The 18,859-nt window shown below is 39.2% G+C and overlaps 1 protein-coding gene across 5 annotated transcripts in view; it reads right to left on the reverse strand.

Annotated features, from left to right (window-relative positions):
• The window catches only part of shank2a (SH3 and multiple ankyrin repeat domains 2a), a 443,207-nt gene that overhangs the window by 145,153 nt on the left and 279,195 nt on the right, over positions 1 to 18,859 (reverse strand). The window contains exon 1 of one of the 5 annotated variants that reach the window (XM_078162174.1): positions 13,244 to 13,371. The exons of the other annotated variants lie outside the window; for them this stretch is intronic. Within the exon in view, the coding sequence (XP_078018300.1) occupies positions 13,244 to 13,277 (34 nt within the window). The 5' untranslated portion in view covers positions 13,278 to 13,371. Of the gene's footprint in view, positions 1 to 13,243; positions 13,372 to 18,859 lie in introns of those variants that run through there. 5 annotated transcript variants of the gene reach the window in all.

Below are 18,859 nucleotides of genomic sequence, written 5' to 3' on the forward strand. Positions count from 1 at the left end.
CTAACATTAACTAGCAAGAACTACCGCTCATTCAATAAACAGCTGACAATGCTGTCCGTATGACAGAATGCGTTGCTGCGGAAACATTATAACCAACCTCTGGCCTCCCCCCAGGTCACCCTAGTGAGTAAGTCGCTTCACTTTAACCGTAAAACATTTTAGGCATTGTTTACGTTGTTACATTGCTAATGATGGTAACAGAGCTATCAGTGATAAAGTGGTCAACAATGCGAAAGGGAGTTTTAGAACTCAAATTTGACCCACTTACTCACCTGGGTAAGTTTGGGGGAGAGCCGAGGGTGGGCACATTGTTTCCCACAGTTGTGGTGGGATGATGTAACTGGAGGTAATCACTAAATGTGCAACGCTGCTAGCTAGCACCTACCAGACCCAAATGGTGTGCAGTACAGTACATGTGCAGGGTAACAAAACTAACCAATAGAACCATGTGTAACCGGTATAAAATATTCCTGGTGTTGCTTTATATTTTAAGCACTGCTGATAAGAAATTGATCAGAAACAGAAACTGAAAATAAACATATGTAGGCAACATTATTGTCGAAGAAAGAATCCCATCTTTCTACAGTTATTCTCCAAAATTAGACACAATCTGGTACCACCAGCACTACAAAGGAGTCTATGTCACTGGAGACATGAGAACACTTCCTCTACTCCCTGAAGACAACACTCAACAGGCCTCTATAGCAGAGCTCTGCTGTATGTGTGGAGCTGCCTTTGAGTGATGATGAAGGGCCAGTAACACTAACCTTTTAGCTGCTAATAGAAGACAATGTCACCCTGACCTTGGATCAAAGTCAAAGGAGGATTTGTTAGTTTCTTTCTCATAACAACTACACCATTTGTCAATGTGACTTGTCCCAGTCTAAAGGTGCAACTTTGGTGCAGCTGTGTTCACAGGATTGAGATCACAGCATTAGCACTGTTCTACAGTATGAGTGCAGTTTGGTGCTGTCTGTTTAAATTTTGCTGCCACAGCACCAACTCATGGTTATAACCCAAATTGTCTCAAGAACTGAAACATTTTTTTGTAAGAATCAAGAACAATAAAAATAATTTAAGTGCTGCAGGATTTTTCTATTATCTCCCTCTTGCTTCTCTTGTGTAGGGTCACAGGGAGCTGGAGTCTCTCCTCGCGCACAAGTTTAACGCACACACAATCCCTCCTTTAAAATCTGTTTCTTGAAATACTTTTGGGATTCTGTTGTTGATCTTCAAATCACTTTGTGGACTAGCACCAGCATATTGCAAAACACCCGACTAAAATTAGTATTTGAGAAACACAATTTTAAAGGCACGGCAGATGCAGTATGACATAGGCAGAGAGACCGTAAACTATGAATGGACGTCACGACCCCTTGAAAAAGTGTGCCTGCTGTTAGCCTTTGAAGCAGCAAAGGAGTCTCTAAAGCAGCTGTTAGTCTTGTCAATTGCTCCATGAGCTGTTGTCAAACTGTCAAACTAGGCAGCACTGATCAAATATGAACAAAGATTCTGTTACTGTATTGCCTATTTCTCACCTCAGATGTTTTCAGAAACATATTTTAGTGTAATGTTTAGCTGTAAAATGAGAAAGTTGGTCCAGCTGGTGGGCGGTGCTCGAACTCCCGTTTAACTGTATCCAACATGGCAGCCAGGTCACCAACTTTCTCATTTTACAGCTAAACTGGACACTAAAATATGTTACTGAAAACATTTGAGGTCAGCAGTTCATGAGCAGTGACTGACATGATTGACAGCTGCGTTAGAGACTCCTTAGTTCTGATTGGTTGTTTTGGTTCACATACAGCAAGGCCATGAGAAGGGCTACAAGGCAATAGAGCAGGCAGAGAAATATACTATATATTATATACATATATTACGTGTGCTGACATTAGCAAGCTAGCAGCGTGACATTTAATCATTATGGACAGTCTACGTGATCGCCTTCAATATGATGTGATGGTCGTCTAAAAGACGGTGTAAAATTTGCCCTACCCATCCGGAGCTCAGATAATTTTGACCCTCAATCAGAGACCTGTAATTGCCATTTTTCTGGTCATCAGAGGCCAGGCGATCAATAAAATATTCTTGAATACCTAAAACAAAACACAAACACGTGTTGTTGTTGTTTTTAGTCACGTAGTCACTGCAGCAATGGCGCCGCTGCAAGATGGCGGCATACACAAATCGCTCGCCGAATTCGTCTATAGTGACAGAAATAGCAAATATGGGAAAAAAAAAAAAAAAGTTTTTTTTTTTTCCTTGATAAGTTACCAACTGTAGCTTTAGCTGTCAATTACACTCTTTAGTAATGTCAGTCTGACTTGGCCAAAGGTAGACAGTCCATCATTGCGTCACCCTCTGGGGAAAAATTATTAAGCAGGCTGACGTCAACACAAGTGATAAGGGCAAGAACCAGGTGTGTAAGAAAATATCGATACACTTGAGTATCCTGATATTATATTTTATGATACTGTATTGATTCTTAAAAACACAACTAATAGTTTATATGCAGAGATTCATGACAGCAGTCCTTTTTACACAGAGATGGCACTATAGGGCTGCTATGAAACCCCATCTTTATGCCGCCTTTGCACAACATGTTGGCAATGTGGAAGCAAAAGAGATGTATGATATATGTAACACAACAGCATCAGCCTCTAGTGAGACATATAAAATGCACATCGGCAGCGACAAACGATGAACAAAAACAATGGCAAAACCCCTCTGAGGATAAAGAGCTCCTGAACCTCCTGAATTTATGTGTATTTTGGCATTCATCAATATTTTAGTAGCTGCAAGCTTTTCGTAGGTACTAACAAAATCTACACCTGCCTCTGACTGGTCGTAGTGCTTGTGTAAATAAGATATTGCATATAAATGTTGCTTGTCATTATTAGAAATTACAGATTTATTTCGTATTGTGCTCTCTTATGTTCACAATACACAGATGCCTTTGAAACAAATTAAACATGACGAGATTAGAAAGGTAACACATTTCATTGAATGAGTTGGCATTTAGCAGATTTAAGATTCAGATTATGGCTCTTAAAGATGTGACTGAGTTATTTAAATTGACTTAATACAAAACTGGAAAATGCTGTTCTTTGAATAAATAAAATGAGAAACCAGTGTGTTCTGCCTCTGCCCTCTTTATGCACTGCAGCCCCAAACTGCGTGTCACTTGTTTAATTAAATTATCAGCGATGTGATGTGGAAGACGTACGCATTATTCCAGATTGAGTTTTGGTGTAATAAGACCTCTGGATGTGGGAAAACATTTCGGCATCTGTTGCTGCTCACATCAGGCAGTTGGTGAATCCGAATCTGGCAGAGAGTTGGAGGGAGACAGTGTGGTTTTACGTCAGACTGTCTTACCTGTTGTTAAACTTAATGGTGGGTTATTGTCTACATTAGACTGCGTGTATTAAGATGTTCTAATAGTGGTTTAATTTTACAACAGTGACAAACAATGCTGAGGGTTAGGGCAAACTGACAGAGAGGTCTTGCCAATGATGCAAGCAGTGCGCTTGTCTGAAGCAGAGAGCTGTGCGAGGAGCCTCCTGTAGCTGTTTTTTGTGTGTTTTTTGCATGTAGTTTCATGTCGTACTATTTTTGTTAAACTTTTTGGATGGTTACCTGTTACCTCTGTCCAGGCCTTTGATTTACCTGTTTCTGACACACAACTAACAGAAGAAAATAAATCTTTTTCTCAACTCCACTTCACCTGAAATAATTCAATCTCAGCGCTGACAAGTTTTTCATTTTCTCTCTCTCTCTGTCTTTGTTTGCACCATGTTGGCACTTTTACAGGATGCACCTGTCCATTGTAATTATCACCTCTATATATGGCAGTCATTGGCTTTTCATGGGTGGGATGTATGGTAATTGCTGACTAGTGGGAGCGGGCTGTCAATTTACGATTGATTAGCATTCATGAACATACCCACATGCCTATGATCAAATCTGAGTTTTCCACGGTGTTCATGAATCCAGAGTAGGTTTTTAGTACCAAGGGATTTTATGTGCAAATTTACTCATAGATTTACTAACATTTCATGAATGAGACCCAATGTCGGCTGCTGTTCTTCTTTGAGTTAGCTGCTAACTGCTATCAGCTACTATCTCCTGTGCTGGGCTGCACACATAACACAGTGACACTCATGCCGCCCATGATCCTGTCCTGCTGGCTGTCCTGTTTATACAAAATGTTTTAGTGCTGTTACGACCTCCGATGCTGCCTTAAAGGTGAGACAAAGGCGTTCCCTGTTCCCCCCATTCTGCTATTGTTCCTTTTATACAGAACGACAAGGTCGCATAATGGCATGAAATTTCCAGGGGCTAGGTCTCGCTCACCAGACCTTTCTCAAGAAAAGAAAGGTCTGGCTGGGCCGACTCTCACTTTAAGACTGGAGAAAAACGTCCTGGCTGCTTGTATTTCTTTCAACCAATCACAATCGTTCTGGGCGGTGAACAGCAACGGTGTGCTTGCAAAAATATTCCCGGGGGGGAAACAGGTTTTGGTGTAACACGCCCACAAAAATATCACCTACAGGACGCGAACCATGGCAGAAAAATGGCTACATCCCCGCAAGCTCAAACACCGCAAAAGTTAGTAAAGGACGTTTTGAAAACGGTTGAAAACTGCTACACAACCGGAGGTGGTAGGGCGGGACTTCAGCGGGTGGCTCGTTCCACCCAATGAGAGGCTGATCTATGCAGTGAACTTCCGCCCACTCAGACTAGCGCAGTAGAGATCTCTACAGTAGGAGTTTCTGCCTGTACACCAGTCCTACCAATTGCAAGCAGCACCACTGACCATGAGCACACCGTCCGACAGACACACCTATCAATCATGATGTCAAACCACCTTTTAATTGCATCAAATGATTAATTATAACTAAACTTATCAGAAACACGAATTCTTGAACAAACATTAGTGTGATAAGAACTACCTAAAATAATAGAAATCATCTTTGGGAAAAACATATTTCACATCTACTTTGATCTTTTAGTTTAGCCCATGTCTCATCCACTATGATAGAGGGGCAGGGCTTATGACCTATACTGCTGCCAGACACAAGGGGGCGATCCAAATGTTTTGCCTTCACTTTTGGGGAGCTGTCATACAATCAGTCTTTATGTACAGTCTGTAGTCCTTTTTACACAGAGGTTGTGCTTTTGGGTTGCTACGAAGTCCCTAACCAGCATCTGCCTCTAGTGCAACATGTAAAATACATTTCAGCAGTGCTTTATAAACAATAACAATGGCATAACTGTCTGTTATATGGTGACTGATTTCATCCCAGACCTCATTGTTTTCCCAATTTGTGGACATTTTGGCCGATGTTCTTCTTCTCTGAGTTAGCTGTTAAGTGCTATCAGCTACTTTTTAAATCTCCTGGGTTGAACACATAACATGTTGTCAAAACGTTACATCCGCACTGCCCATTATCCCGTTGTGCTGGCTTTCCTGTTTTACAGGCCTAGTTTTGCCGCTATTACTACCTCCAATACCACTCAAATGCAAAGCAAATTTATCCCCCTATTCGTGATTGTAACTTTTATACAGCACGGCAAGGCAGAATATCAATGGGAAATTCCTGCCTCAAAGAGGCTATCGCGTTGCCTGATGTTACACTATATCACACAGTAAATGGAAGAATGTAAACACTATTACTATGGGATTAATTATAGTCTGACACAGCCTTATCACAAATGATACAGCCATTTGGTGAAATCCAACATTAAACTCTAAATCCAAACCAATACCGCAGGTATCTAGCATTGGACAGCAGTTAAATTTCTGCCTTAAATATAAGCCCAGCTTTTTTTTTATTTATTTATTTATTTATTTATTTATTTATTTAAAAGGGACAATGCACATTAATGAACAACAGTAAAAAACAGTGTAAATGTGCTGAAGTTAGTGCAACGCTAATTCACATTCGGAGCCCCTTGGCAGGTAACAAAAATACACAATTTAAGTAGGAAATAACAACAATAAAAAACAGGGGATTTCACATTCAAACATAGCAGCTAATGGGTCTGTGAAGTGCAAAGTGCCAATTTACAGTATCAGTTTATAAAGTGCATGGTTGCCTATTTAAAGTGCGTAATGTGAAGGAGTATACTATATAAATAAATCTGTTTGCCCAGTTGGGTCAGTCCATTTCTGCCACCTGGAATAGGCCAAGCCACTGGGGTTCTGCTAATCAGTACCGTATAAGAAAACCAAACATACAATACAATCAAATTTGACAAGGCAGAAAACATTCAGGACACAAAATACAAAAAGGCTTGTATTGTGCAGCACACTGATAGCTTAAGCTATCAGTGTGCTGCACTAGTAACAAAGTGCAAGTAAGCATTATACCACAAGATAGTATACCACAAGAAGGAGATAGCGATTACATATAAATAGCTTACCCTCTTGTTTTGATGTGCTATTTTTCCTCTCAGTGATGTCAAACTCTTAGGGAGACTTGGTGCACTCATGCACATCTATCCATCTATCTATCCATCCACCCCTGTTGTGCCTCTTCTGGTGTTATTGTACATATCTTGTGATTTTTTTTTATTTATTTTTTTTAACCAATACATCAAAAGCCATCTCACTCTTTCTGACTATGTGGGCCTCCTATATACAGGTAGACAGCTCAAACTGATATAAAATATAAAAAAGTCTCCAGTACACATACAGCAGCTCAGACACACAGGAATATTGAACTGAGATTGGTGATTGGCCATGGCTCCTCGCTCTGTACTGTTCTCTTCCTGACCATCATTAGCATGATTATCAGGATTCCATGAGCAGAGCTGAGTTCCTCTGGCTCCCACTGCCTGCACTATACTGTCGGACTGAACCAGTAATGTAGGCTGGCCTTGATTTCCCAATGGATATATTCCTCCATTACACTGCGAGATGACGATCCTACAACTGCCATCATCAGCTCTCCTCGCAATTACAACAGTGTAAGGAGAGGAGAGCACAACAGGGCCTGCAGCCATTCCAAAGAGCACCTTCTAATTATTGAGTTGATTATTACAATGGCACCAGGCTAGCATTGTTGCCTGTTAGCTGGTTGCGTCCTGTCAGCCTGAACATTTGAAAGGGGAATCACTGAATCATTATCACTTCCCAGACTCATATCTCAGACCTTTCTGTGTGTGTGTGTGTCTAGAGCAGACGTGTTGATGAAGAGAAGAGGTGCTAACATTTAATGAGCTTGCACATTTGGAACAATCAGGCTATCTGTGTGCACCCCTGAAGTGCCGTGGCATCCGAGGTGGTGGGTTTTAATGTTCTAACTTAAGTGAAATACTCACAATTTTGCATCAACTTGCTCTCTTTTTCTCTTAATCTCTTGCATACAATCACTCGCACAAATTAATTATCAAGTAATATGAGGGTGGGGGGGTCAAAACAACCCGAGTATGTTATGTAACAGCTGGAAAAGCAATCAGTGGAACCTATATAATTAAATGCTCTTGAAACACAGAATGCATGTCAGAGGTCAGTGAGTCTGGAAGCACTCGGCCGAGTTAAATGATGCCATTGACATTATGCTTATACACTAAGCCGTTAAAGGAAGACAGTTCAAATGCTGTTTGTCTCACTAAAGTCCAGTTAGCACCAGTGTGTGCTGATCATTAGTTTAAATCTGTATCTTTATAGCCAGGATTTCATTTTACTCTTCCCACACATGTTCATGGACAAAATTTCAAAACTTCTCCATGACTTTTTAGGAGCCCATATATATATATATATATATATATATATATATATATATATATATATATATATATATATATATTCTTTTTTTTCCACTTTCCCAATGTTCTTCAAACATACATTTAAACTCTTTTCAAACTCAGATGCGGTTTCAGCTAGTGAGCATACATGAAGATACATGGAGAAAAATATGAGGAAACGTACATGATGGTAGACAAATTGTTGCATATTGATGCATATTAGAAATACACTGAGTCGTCAGCTACAGAAACTAGACAGCTGCGTGGTTGTATGCCTCCACCTGCACACCAGTCAAGTTTCTCTTACAGTTTACATCCATGTCTGTGAAAACATGAATGCTTCACACTGATCTTCCCCTGTCAGTTGGTTCCCAACTGGTGGGTCATGGTCCAAAAGTGTGTCATGTCATTTATACAATCCACACAGGTGGGCACCTAAGATTAGTGTTACCAATTCAGTATCTGATCAAATATCTCCCCTTCCCCCAAATATCTCCCCTACCCCCCTTCCCCTCTGAGTTATGATGTTTAGAAATGGCCAGAAAAGTGTTTAATGCAGAACACTATGATGTCGCAGTGGTGTTGACCTTTGATCTTTTGGAAATAAAATGTCGTAACGTCATCATTTTATCCTGTTAGACATTTATGTGAAGTTTTGTCGTAATAAGCATTAGAATTCTTGAGTTATGGCCAAAAATATGTTTTGTGAGGTCACAGTGACCTTTGACCTTCGACCACCAAATTCTAGTATATTCTCCAGTCCAAGTGGATGCTTGTGTCAAATTTAAAGAAATTCCCTCAAGATATTCCCTTTACAAGAATGAGATGGATGCAAAGTCACACTGAACTTGACCTTTGAACACCAAATTCTAGGCAGTACATTGTTAAGTCCTAGTGGATGTTTGTGCCAAATTTGAAAAACTTCCCTCAAAACGTTCATGAGATATCACTTTCATGAGAATGGGACTGAAGGACGGACAACCCGAACACATAATGCCTCTGGCTATGGCTATCGCTGGGACGGAGGCATAAGAAAAAATTGCTGTTATGTTACATTTGGTGGAAGGTTATCCACAGAAGATTACTGTAACAATTTCATTATATAAAATTACATGAGTTTGTCAAAGCTTTGAATTATTTTTTACTAATACCATTACTTTTCTATGTTTTTCATAAGAGTAAAACCCTGTGTAAAACCCAAACTAGCCTGGCTGAGAACTGACGGAACGTCCTCCAGCTGTGTGCCTTGCAATGTAAGGAATCAATGAAAATATGCAATAACCAATCCACACAGCCATGCAGTCTTTCACTATTTCTTTGTTTGACTGATACAAGAAAAAAACACCAGCAATGGTTATTTGATCAAAAACTAAACTAAACCCAAGTTTACATTTTCCTGAGAGCAGACCTTAAGATTGTGACAAACCTGCAAAGACCAGACAGCTCATGCATAACAATGATGTTTCAATCGTAACGACAAGACAGAAGCATATACTGAAGGACAGAGTTCACACATTACCACACACACACACACACACACACACTCACCCACACACACACACACACACACACACACACACACACGCAAGAAATGGATATTCATCTTAAAGAGTTTGCCTTTAAAGATTTTTTCCCCGTTATTAGATCACAGTAGTAGAGAGATTACACGACAGGAGGTGAGGGACAAGGGGAACATGTAACAAAGGCCTCAGGCCAGAGGTGAACTGGGGATGTTGCAGTTGCCCCCATGCTTTGCCAATTTATGCTGCAATTCACACAGAAAAGGTAAAGAAATGGAGGATAAAGAAAAGAAAAGAAAAGAAAAGAAAAGAAAAGAAAAGAAATTTGGATGAGATGTTGAATGGAGGTCAAACTCTGCAGGGAGAGAACTTCATCAGGGTCAGGTTAACTTCAGCTGAACTGAAATTTGATGAAGTGTGAAATAATAGCTACTCTCTCACGTCACATAACAGTTTGCAAGCCTTTTTCAGACAACTTCATTTTTACAAGTATTTCTTCCGATTACACACGAAGGTCGATTAAAACTGCTTATACAAACGTGCTTCAAATAATCAGAACTAATACTACAGGCAAATGGCAAATTATTCAGCGCGTTCTCATTGCCACTTTGTCAAATATCACTGTTTTGTCAGTGATTTCAGCGTCAGACACTGGCACAAAAAGACACCTTTCTGGGCAGTATATGTTGCTGGGCGGCATCAGTGTAATCTAAGGAACTGAAAAGTCCCTCCAGTGCAGGCACGAGAGGAGGTGGATGGATCCAACAAACCCCAGACTTTCACCTGGGAGCCCACTGTTCGCTTCCCGTGTGAATGTTAAGCTAAAGCATGTTTTTTCTACACCTAACCATGTGCTTTTGTTACACAAGGAAATAAACATAAATACATAGTGTTTTATCGATGTTGTCGAAGTTTATTTTGAAAAAGACTGTATGCATCTAAAAAGCAGAAACTACTCTTACTGTGAAAACAGAAGTGTATTTTGAAAAGACACAATGTATTTAACAGGCCTAAACTGACACCATGTCTCAAAATGTCAGAAGCAGACACAGAAGGGTACCCAGCATGTCATTTGTAGGCGTGAAAGTCCACTGACAAAGCAGCGATATTTGGCGAGTTGGAATGGGAATGTTTAAATTATTTGACTCATTAAACACCACACACATGATTTTCATCTCCTGGCTGTCAGCAACAGATTGAAACTCTGAGCAGCTCTTTCCAACAAGAACCAGTCATGATGCCCAAACATCATTATGATCAGTTCAACATTTGTAATGTGTGTTTCTGCCACTAATGTCAAAAGCCAAGGAGGACATAGTCTGACAAAATCACAGTGTTTGCTTCCTGTCTCCTATCAACAGTCAGCACTGGTTTATTTTTAATTAAAAACAAATGTTTAGGGGACTGTTGCCAGGACTTAAATAAATAGAATGAATGTGAGGAGAATTTGTGATTACTAACCTTATATGATGAATGGTGTCTTTTCAACCTAGTTTTTATTGAACATCACTGAATGGTCATATGACTTTCAGGGGACATTTCAGATGGATGATCAGAACATGCTGATACAGTCTAGATGGTTTTGGAAGGAAAGAACAAATGACACACTCTGTCATTTAAGTTGGAGGACTTTGTTGTGTCCTCTCATGTCCATCAAGCTCAGTGATTACAATTAAGATAAGAGTTTTTAAGAGTTTTGGTTCAGCCAACACTGGACACTCAAGGAGAAAATGTCATAATTTAAATTTCCATCAGATGGAGCTATTCAGTTTTAGCAGGTGAAACTGATTACATGGATTAGTGTCATACACAATATTAAAATAATCCCATATCCAGCTACACTGTGTTTCACCTTGATGACCACTTGATTAACTACTACAGTACTGAAGAGGACATATTAAACAGAGATCTATAGCTGCATTACAAGAAATCCTTTCGTAGCTGTTGAGACAAATTATATTCTGTGCTCTCATATAGCTGCTCTAATGTGTTTGGATGTTTGTTAAGGCATGTTCTTGAGACCTGGAGGTCATCTCCTCTGGGTTTGTCACTTGAGCTGCATCCAAAATCACTCTCTGAAACCTTTTACTTCAGTTCATTAATTGTAAATATGAAATGTTAATCCTTTATTTATCCTATTATATTATTATGAAAATCCCAAAATGCAATGCTTTACCTTTGCTTATGAGATGACAGATGGTTAAATTACAGTAAATTGCAGTTACACTTTCAGTGGTGATGCAAAATGAGTTCCTGGAAACTCATCTTACTTCTTATTACAGAGCATTTTTAGTTTTTTAGTATTTTGGACATAAGGAAATACTGACCGAGGGATGGTTTTACATTTTTAATGTTGGAATGGTTACCGATTTCCCTACAGTTAGCATTAACAATCTTGTAGAGCACTCTGACACAAACTGCACACACACTTTGTCACCTTCAGATTTTCGTCATCTGGCGCGAAACCCTTCAGTCGTTGTTTTAGATCCTTCCACCATTTAAAAGCTGCCAGAAATTCTCTCATGCTAAACTGAAGAGATCTGATCTGACAAGGAGTACTCAGAAAGCCTAAAGCACAAGTTCTGTAACACTGCAAATATACCAGGAACACTTCCGCCACTACACACATTTAAACTCAAGTTTACATTTAAATAATAATAATAAAATCAAACTGTTGTTGCAAAGCCTCACATTCTAGTGTTTTTCCCCCCGATACTAGATTTGTAGATTTATTTATTTTTGAAATAATCAGGGGCCGTACATAAGGGATAATGTATAGTGAGCCGGTGACTGTTGAAAAATAACTCCCGACAGGGGAACCCCGACGCGCAGCGGAGATTGACCAATCAGAATCAAGTATTTAAGAGTACCATGTTCTAAATATTTATAACAACTTTCGTGTAAATATGCAGGATTATAGCCAGTGGCTAATTTCCATCCTTTGTCCCTAGATAGGTTGGTGTTAACAATATACAGTCAATAAAACAATAATGGTGAAAAGTACAATAGCAGACTAACAAACAATAAACCATGTTACTCATGACAAACCAGAAATTAAGTGACCAGAACAGAAAACTTTACTAGAATAGAAAACTAAAATACATTATCTTTGTTCTAATAAGACTGCTCCCATACAGATATGACATTCTGCCACTGCAGGCTTCATTGACATCATAAATCTCTCCTTTGCCACCTGCCCTTTGGTACAAACCTGCAACCTCTGCACACATTCCACTAAAAGCAGTCACACTAAGCTGCCAGTTCAAATGCAATCCAACAGTCCTATTAATCAAAAAAAAAAAAAAAAAAAACAACAACAACAACAACTACTAATTATTGCTAATGAGTGCTTCTGTATGAAAACATTATTAAGAACAATCAGCCCTGTGTATATATTCATTCCTACAGAATCCAGATTTTTGGCACCCTTCCCCGCCTATAGGCTGAACTGCCCGCTGCTGCTCGCGACTCTCTGCCTTCATTGAGAAAATAGCAGCGGATGAATCAAAGCCACCAACATGGTTTCACACACAGGCAGATGGATGGGCTGTTTAGGCTGTGTTCGAGTGAGGGGAACGGCGTGTAGTCATGTCTGTGGGTGTTTTCACCTTGGAGTCCCATTTTCCATCCTGCCCGGTGCTGCCTCACTTTCTTTTTCCCCCGAAAAGAAAAAGAAACAGACAGAACTATCGCGGATTATTTTTGCAGCCTGAATACACACCGACCTTCCTGCATTCCAATAGTGACGGTAAAAAGACCTCATATGACGCGAAGCAATCACTTTTTACAAAGAAGTAAAGAATGCATGAGTACTTTTCTGCATGGGGCGACTGGAAATTGCTCCACATTCACCTGAAGTTATCAGTGGAGGTAGGCTATTACGCGGACTCTAAACGTCCGATACCAACGCTCCTGATTTTAAAAGTATTTAAAAAAAAAAAAAAAAAAAAAAAGCGCACACTGCTTACCTTCCTTTTTTAAGGCATTAATTATCGACTTCATTTTCACTCCTTTGCTACTCCGACTTGGCGTCACGGCTCGTGCATATCACAGGACTTTTTAGACCCAGACTTTCCCTTTCAGCACCATGGACAGCGACTCCGCGGAGAGAAGCTGCCGCGCGCAGCGCACATGATCCCGCTCATACCTTCCACTCTCAGCGCCTCCCTGGTAAGCCTGCACGACCCCCTCTACGAACACACACTCTCACTCTCACTCTCTCTCTCTCTCTCTCTCTCTCTCTCTCTCTCTCTCTCTCTCTCTCTCTCACACACACACACACACACACACACACACACTTAAATAACCCCGCCCCTTACACACATCCCCTCTCCTTCCCTCCCTCTGTCTCCCATGAGGGAGAAGCTGCACTGCACAGCGGAGCGTCACTCATCCCTGTAGTGACGCTAACAGGAGTACATGTGGAGGTAGAAGTAGTAGAAGATCGGTGGTTTATTAGTTGTGGCTTGTGTTGTAGTTGAGGTACAGACTGATTACAAGTTAATGGAAGATAACTTTGAATGGTGTTTCCATACAGTGGACGAGGGCTAACAAAATGGTTATCAGACAGTTGGGACACAGATATATGATTGGGATATTGCAAAGTTAAAAGCTGGGCAAACCCTGTGGAGGAAACACTGTGAATAACCTCAAACACACATTATTATTATTATTATTATTATTATTATTATTATTATCATTATTATTATTGTTATTATCATTATCACTGTTCATCATTTCTGGACAGCGTTCTCCACCACCATCATCAAAGCAGCAAATGAGGGATGTTTTGAACCCATGCTGGTCATCCCTTGAGGAGATTTCGGACCTGGAGAATCCATGACAAGGAGCACTGAAGCTGTTCTGGATGCCTCATGCTGAGGAACTACAGCTTTTTCATTGTTAAAAAACGCACACTGCAAACTGGAATCACCACCTTGTTGTTGTGTGCCTCTGCAAATCAGTCAAGATGCAGTTACAGTTTACATCCATGTCTGTCAAGACAAAATGCTTCACACACATCTTCCCCCCACCAGCACCAAAGATCTGTAAAATCAGCTCAATTTCAAGATTAGTGGCACCAGTTCATCTGACCAAATGTCTCCTCTTCTGTTCCCGAGATAGAAAAGTGTTTTTGCAGAACATTATGTCACAGTGAAGCTGACCTCTGACCTTATGGATGTATACTGTCATAACTTAATTTTGTCTGTTATTTGTGTTAAGTTTTGTCATAATTAGTGTATGCATTCTTGAATTATAGCCAAAAACATGTTTTGTAAGGTCACAGTGACCTTTGATCTATGGCCACAAAAATCTAATCAGTTTATTGTTGAGTCCAAGTGGACTGGGAAGAAAGTAATAGAAATTCCCTCAAGGTGCTCTTGATGGACATACGTACATACATGTGGCTGCAGAAAATTTTCTCCATTACATGTATAATTACAAAAAGTCTAATAATAAAAAAGATAACAAATTCAGTATAATATTTTTTTTCTACAAAGATTTAAATATCTGCAAGAATCAAGAATAAAGTGAAATACTTGAATGAATGAGCAGATGAGGTATATTGGGTGGTTGGTTTAAGCCTGCAGACACACTTTTGTCCTAAATTTTGTATGTAGCTGTCCCTTCATCTTACACACTGAGCTGGCTGAAGACCCCCTATGGTATGCATTATGATGCCAGTTTATAAATAATGTTTAGAATGTTTTTTTGTCATAAAATAGATTAGGTACATATAAATCAAAGACATTTTCCAAAAAAAAAAAAAAAAAGAAAATTTAGGTCATCTTCTAGGTATGTTACTTTAAAGCAATACTGTACCATAATGGTAGGAAGGGTTACTATTTAAATTTAAATACAAGTTTATACAATACTTATGTAAAATTCTCAAAGACCTTTAAGTTTAAAATTAATACCATTAAATAAAAAAACAAACACTGAAAATGACCTATTTTCATAAGTTTGTTTGTCTGGACATTATCCTCAGACAACATTGTATCACTGTGGAACAGCCCACAGGAATGAACGTGCTAAAGAGTGTAAGCATATTTCAGCAAACTTTACAGACTTAACCAAACTATAATAACCTTCTTCAAAACAAGATAGTGAGTTACATTTCAGTGTTTGATCATTTGTTTTACATTTAAATGCCTATTTTCAGGGTCCTGGTGTGCGTATATGTCATCACCATTTGTTGTGTTGCTGCTGGATGGTAGCAGCTTGTTGTCTTCCAAACGTCTAAATTCTGATCCATCCTCATTAACCACAACTGGGAGTTCTAATTTTATCCGCTTCCTTCCTTTTTAAAGAGTCATAGAATAATATTGTATTCATTCTGTACATGGAAGAAAAATGTGCGTTAGATTCAAGCATACAGTCTGTTCTGCGGTGAGGAGTCATTAAGTGCACTGTTATAGTACACTATACAGTGAAACTAACATTATTAAACACATCTGGGTTAGTGTGGAGATATAAAAGAAAATTATATTGACTGTTAAGCATTTGAACCGCATATAAACCTAAATAAATAATACCAAAACATGATTATGGGATTCTGTAAACGTACAGAGTTGCTTTAAGGCTATATTTACATTTTAAAAGTGTACTCATCTCTTGTTGTGAATCAATTTTTTTCCAGATTGTAAAATAACGTAAAAAATCAAAATGGGCCAGAAGTGGGTATGTTACCCAGAGGCAGCACAGCACCGTAGAGGGTTAACAGCAGGACAAAATGTTAGAGTGAAGGCTTTCGGTCGAGTATTTGTGATTAGCAGCATCAGGCACAGTCACACTGTCAGTGACCTAAGAGACCACAGCTCAGTGTCACGCCTTACTGTTCATTCACACCAAAAGCAACCAGAGCTTCCAAAACAGCAGAAGTCATTCATTTTCAATGACAGCCCGGCGACTTGGGCAACCTGGTCGTCAGTCGCGCTTCTTGGATGACCAAAGCGACCGGAGCGGTTCTGGAGGGGAGTTAAAACTCGTTTAACTTTATGGTAATGAGCTCTGACGTGGTTCGGCGGCAACCAATCGGAATGCTGACGTGCTTCGATGAAGTGGGTCCAAGAGAACAAGCCATGTAACAAGCAGTAATTTCTCAGAGATTAACATCTGTCTGGTTGTGGGGGAGAGTTTTGCATCCCACAATGGACTAAAAGCTGCCTCTGAGGATTTTTGTTTGTAAAAAGAACAGGATTCTGGGGACAAAACAGACCTGCAAGTTTTTAAATGAAATGGAAAAATGTTCAATATAAGAACAAATTCTTACAAACAGCTTCAGCACAAAATCTAACGGAAAAAAACCCTCAGTGCCCTTTTTCCATCATTTAAAAGCTTCTCCATTTACAGACTGATCAAACGTTGTCCTGTTGGAGTGATAAAATAATGTTCAGCTGTGTGAATCTCATTTACAGTCACAGCCTCAGGTGTTCAGAGTCAATTCATTTGCACGTATTAAATTAATAAAACATGAAAAGAACAGACAATAACAACTGACTGTGCAGATTGAAAAACCCAAGACGCGCACGCACACGCGCGCACACACACACACACACACACACACAAAATCCATTGCAAATCCTCCAAGTGCACAGGTAGAAAACTTAAAAAAAAAACAAAACAAAACACTGGTTTCATAGGCCTCAAGAGAGAAAGTTGATAAAAGAGAGGAATCCATATAGATTCTATACAACAGAATTAATCACTCAAACATTTTAAATGCTCTTCAACAGCTGGAAAACTGACAGTGCAAATGATCTTAAACAGACTAAGCTGAGATCAACACGAATAATGATAATGAACCAAACAGACATAAATACATATTTCTCAGCTTTTTTTTTTCTGTATGAATGTGTCATCACTCATACTAGAATCTAACGGAATTAATCTTGTTCATTCCAAAGGAGATGAACTCTTATTTTCCAGGCTGATTTAATTTTTCATTGTGTCAATCTTAAACTTTATTAATACTAAAAGAATATTTAATTCCAGTATTATACACGAAGGTGTTTTTATAGGGCAAAATACATCTTAAGTAAAAATATATAATTTATAGTGTTACTTTGTCAATTTTCAACCAACCAAATTTCAGCAATATGTGTAGCATGTGTAAATGAACTGTGGTAAACTTCCCTCCATCTGAACAGCGCCCACATCTCCCTGCTCATCTCACATAGATTTATAATAATACCTACAGATACCAGATGGTAAAATGGCACCTGTTCATTTCAATGAAGATGCTCAGCTGGTGCATGAACCAAACAAAGCTTCTAGGTTCCAGGTTTACTTCCGTTGTATGTCAACACATTCTCACTCTGACCTTGTCACATTTCGACATTTGGTCATAGAGTTTCCACATCCAGATACGACATGCAATGTGTCCTGGCTGCATTGGTTGTTGACATTCTGGGACACTTCAGCCTGTTACATGCATTGTCTGTTTTCAAAATACACTTCCGTTTTCACAGTAAATGTACTGTTTACATACAATCTCTATGCACTTTGTTGGTAAAATTGTTGTTTATTTTTCACATGCATGTGGATGGGTTTAGGCAACAAAAGCATGTGGTTGGGTTTAGAAAAAAAGGACAGGGTTTGGCTTTATAATCTTTTGGGACACAAACACCGCTCTCCCAGGGGAAAGTCTGCGTTTGTCTGTAATGTCTGCCTGAAGGTATTAGCTCATATTCAGAGCATGTATTCAAAGTGTGTGATGGGACGGGTGTCACTCTCATTTCTGTTTTCACCATGGTATCAATTCTGGATTTTAACCAGACTGTGAGGGTGCTGTACCACTTGGTTAACTTTATGAACTAATTACAGTGACAAAGCTGCCATTAACAATGTATATCACGTTCCCTTTTTAAATATATGGATTATAATGCAAATAGACTAAATCAGAAATGAGGTTTTTGAGTATGATGTAAAGTAAAGTAGTAGTCAGTACCAGCTAGCATAATATGTAGTTATACGAGAAATATTATAATGTAATGATAATGTTTTTTTTTAAAAATGTATTGAAGTATTAAGTATTGTGTTATTCAAACTGGGATGAACCAGTGATTTCAATTTTATTTTTAAAGATTTGGTTGATCTGAGTCTGAAACAGTCAGTGTCTGCAGGAGGAACTTCAGCTGCATAATGCAAGATAACTTACTACTTTTTCTGAGAATGGAGCTAAGGCTAATTGTTTAGTAATAGTAATGTAGCAGTGGTTAATGATAAAAATGTTGGATGTATTTTTTAGTTTGCTTTTAGGAAGTTACCATGCATCCAGGATTTGAAATCAGCCAGTTGTTGGGAGCAGGGGATACAGGGAAAAATTGGATTTTGAACCAACAATGGACTGGTGAGCAGCTTTTTCCAGGAACAAATCCTGGTTGTTGCTAAGCAACTCAGAGGGGGAAGGCTCCATACATCATTAAAGCTACACTTACACATCAGCATGCACACCTGCCTGTTGTATGATGTAACATACATTTACAGCACTCTCTCTCCATCTCTCTGCATTTGTCCTGCTTTCACTTTGATTTCATGTTCTGCTGTTGTGTGAAGTCATCTGGTTCCATGCTGTCCTTGCT

Source organism: Epinephelus lanceolatus, chromosome 2 (genome assembly GCF_041903045.1).
Source record: "Epinephelus lanceolatus isolate andai-2023 chromosome 2, ASM4190304v1, whole genome shotgun sequence".
In the NCBI taxonomy this organism is placed as follows: domain Eukaryota; kingdom Metazoa; phylum Chordata; class Actinopteri; order Perciformes; family Serranidae; genus Epinephelus; species Epinephelus lanceolatus.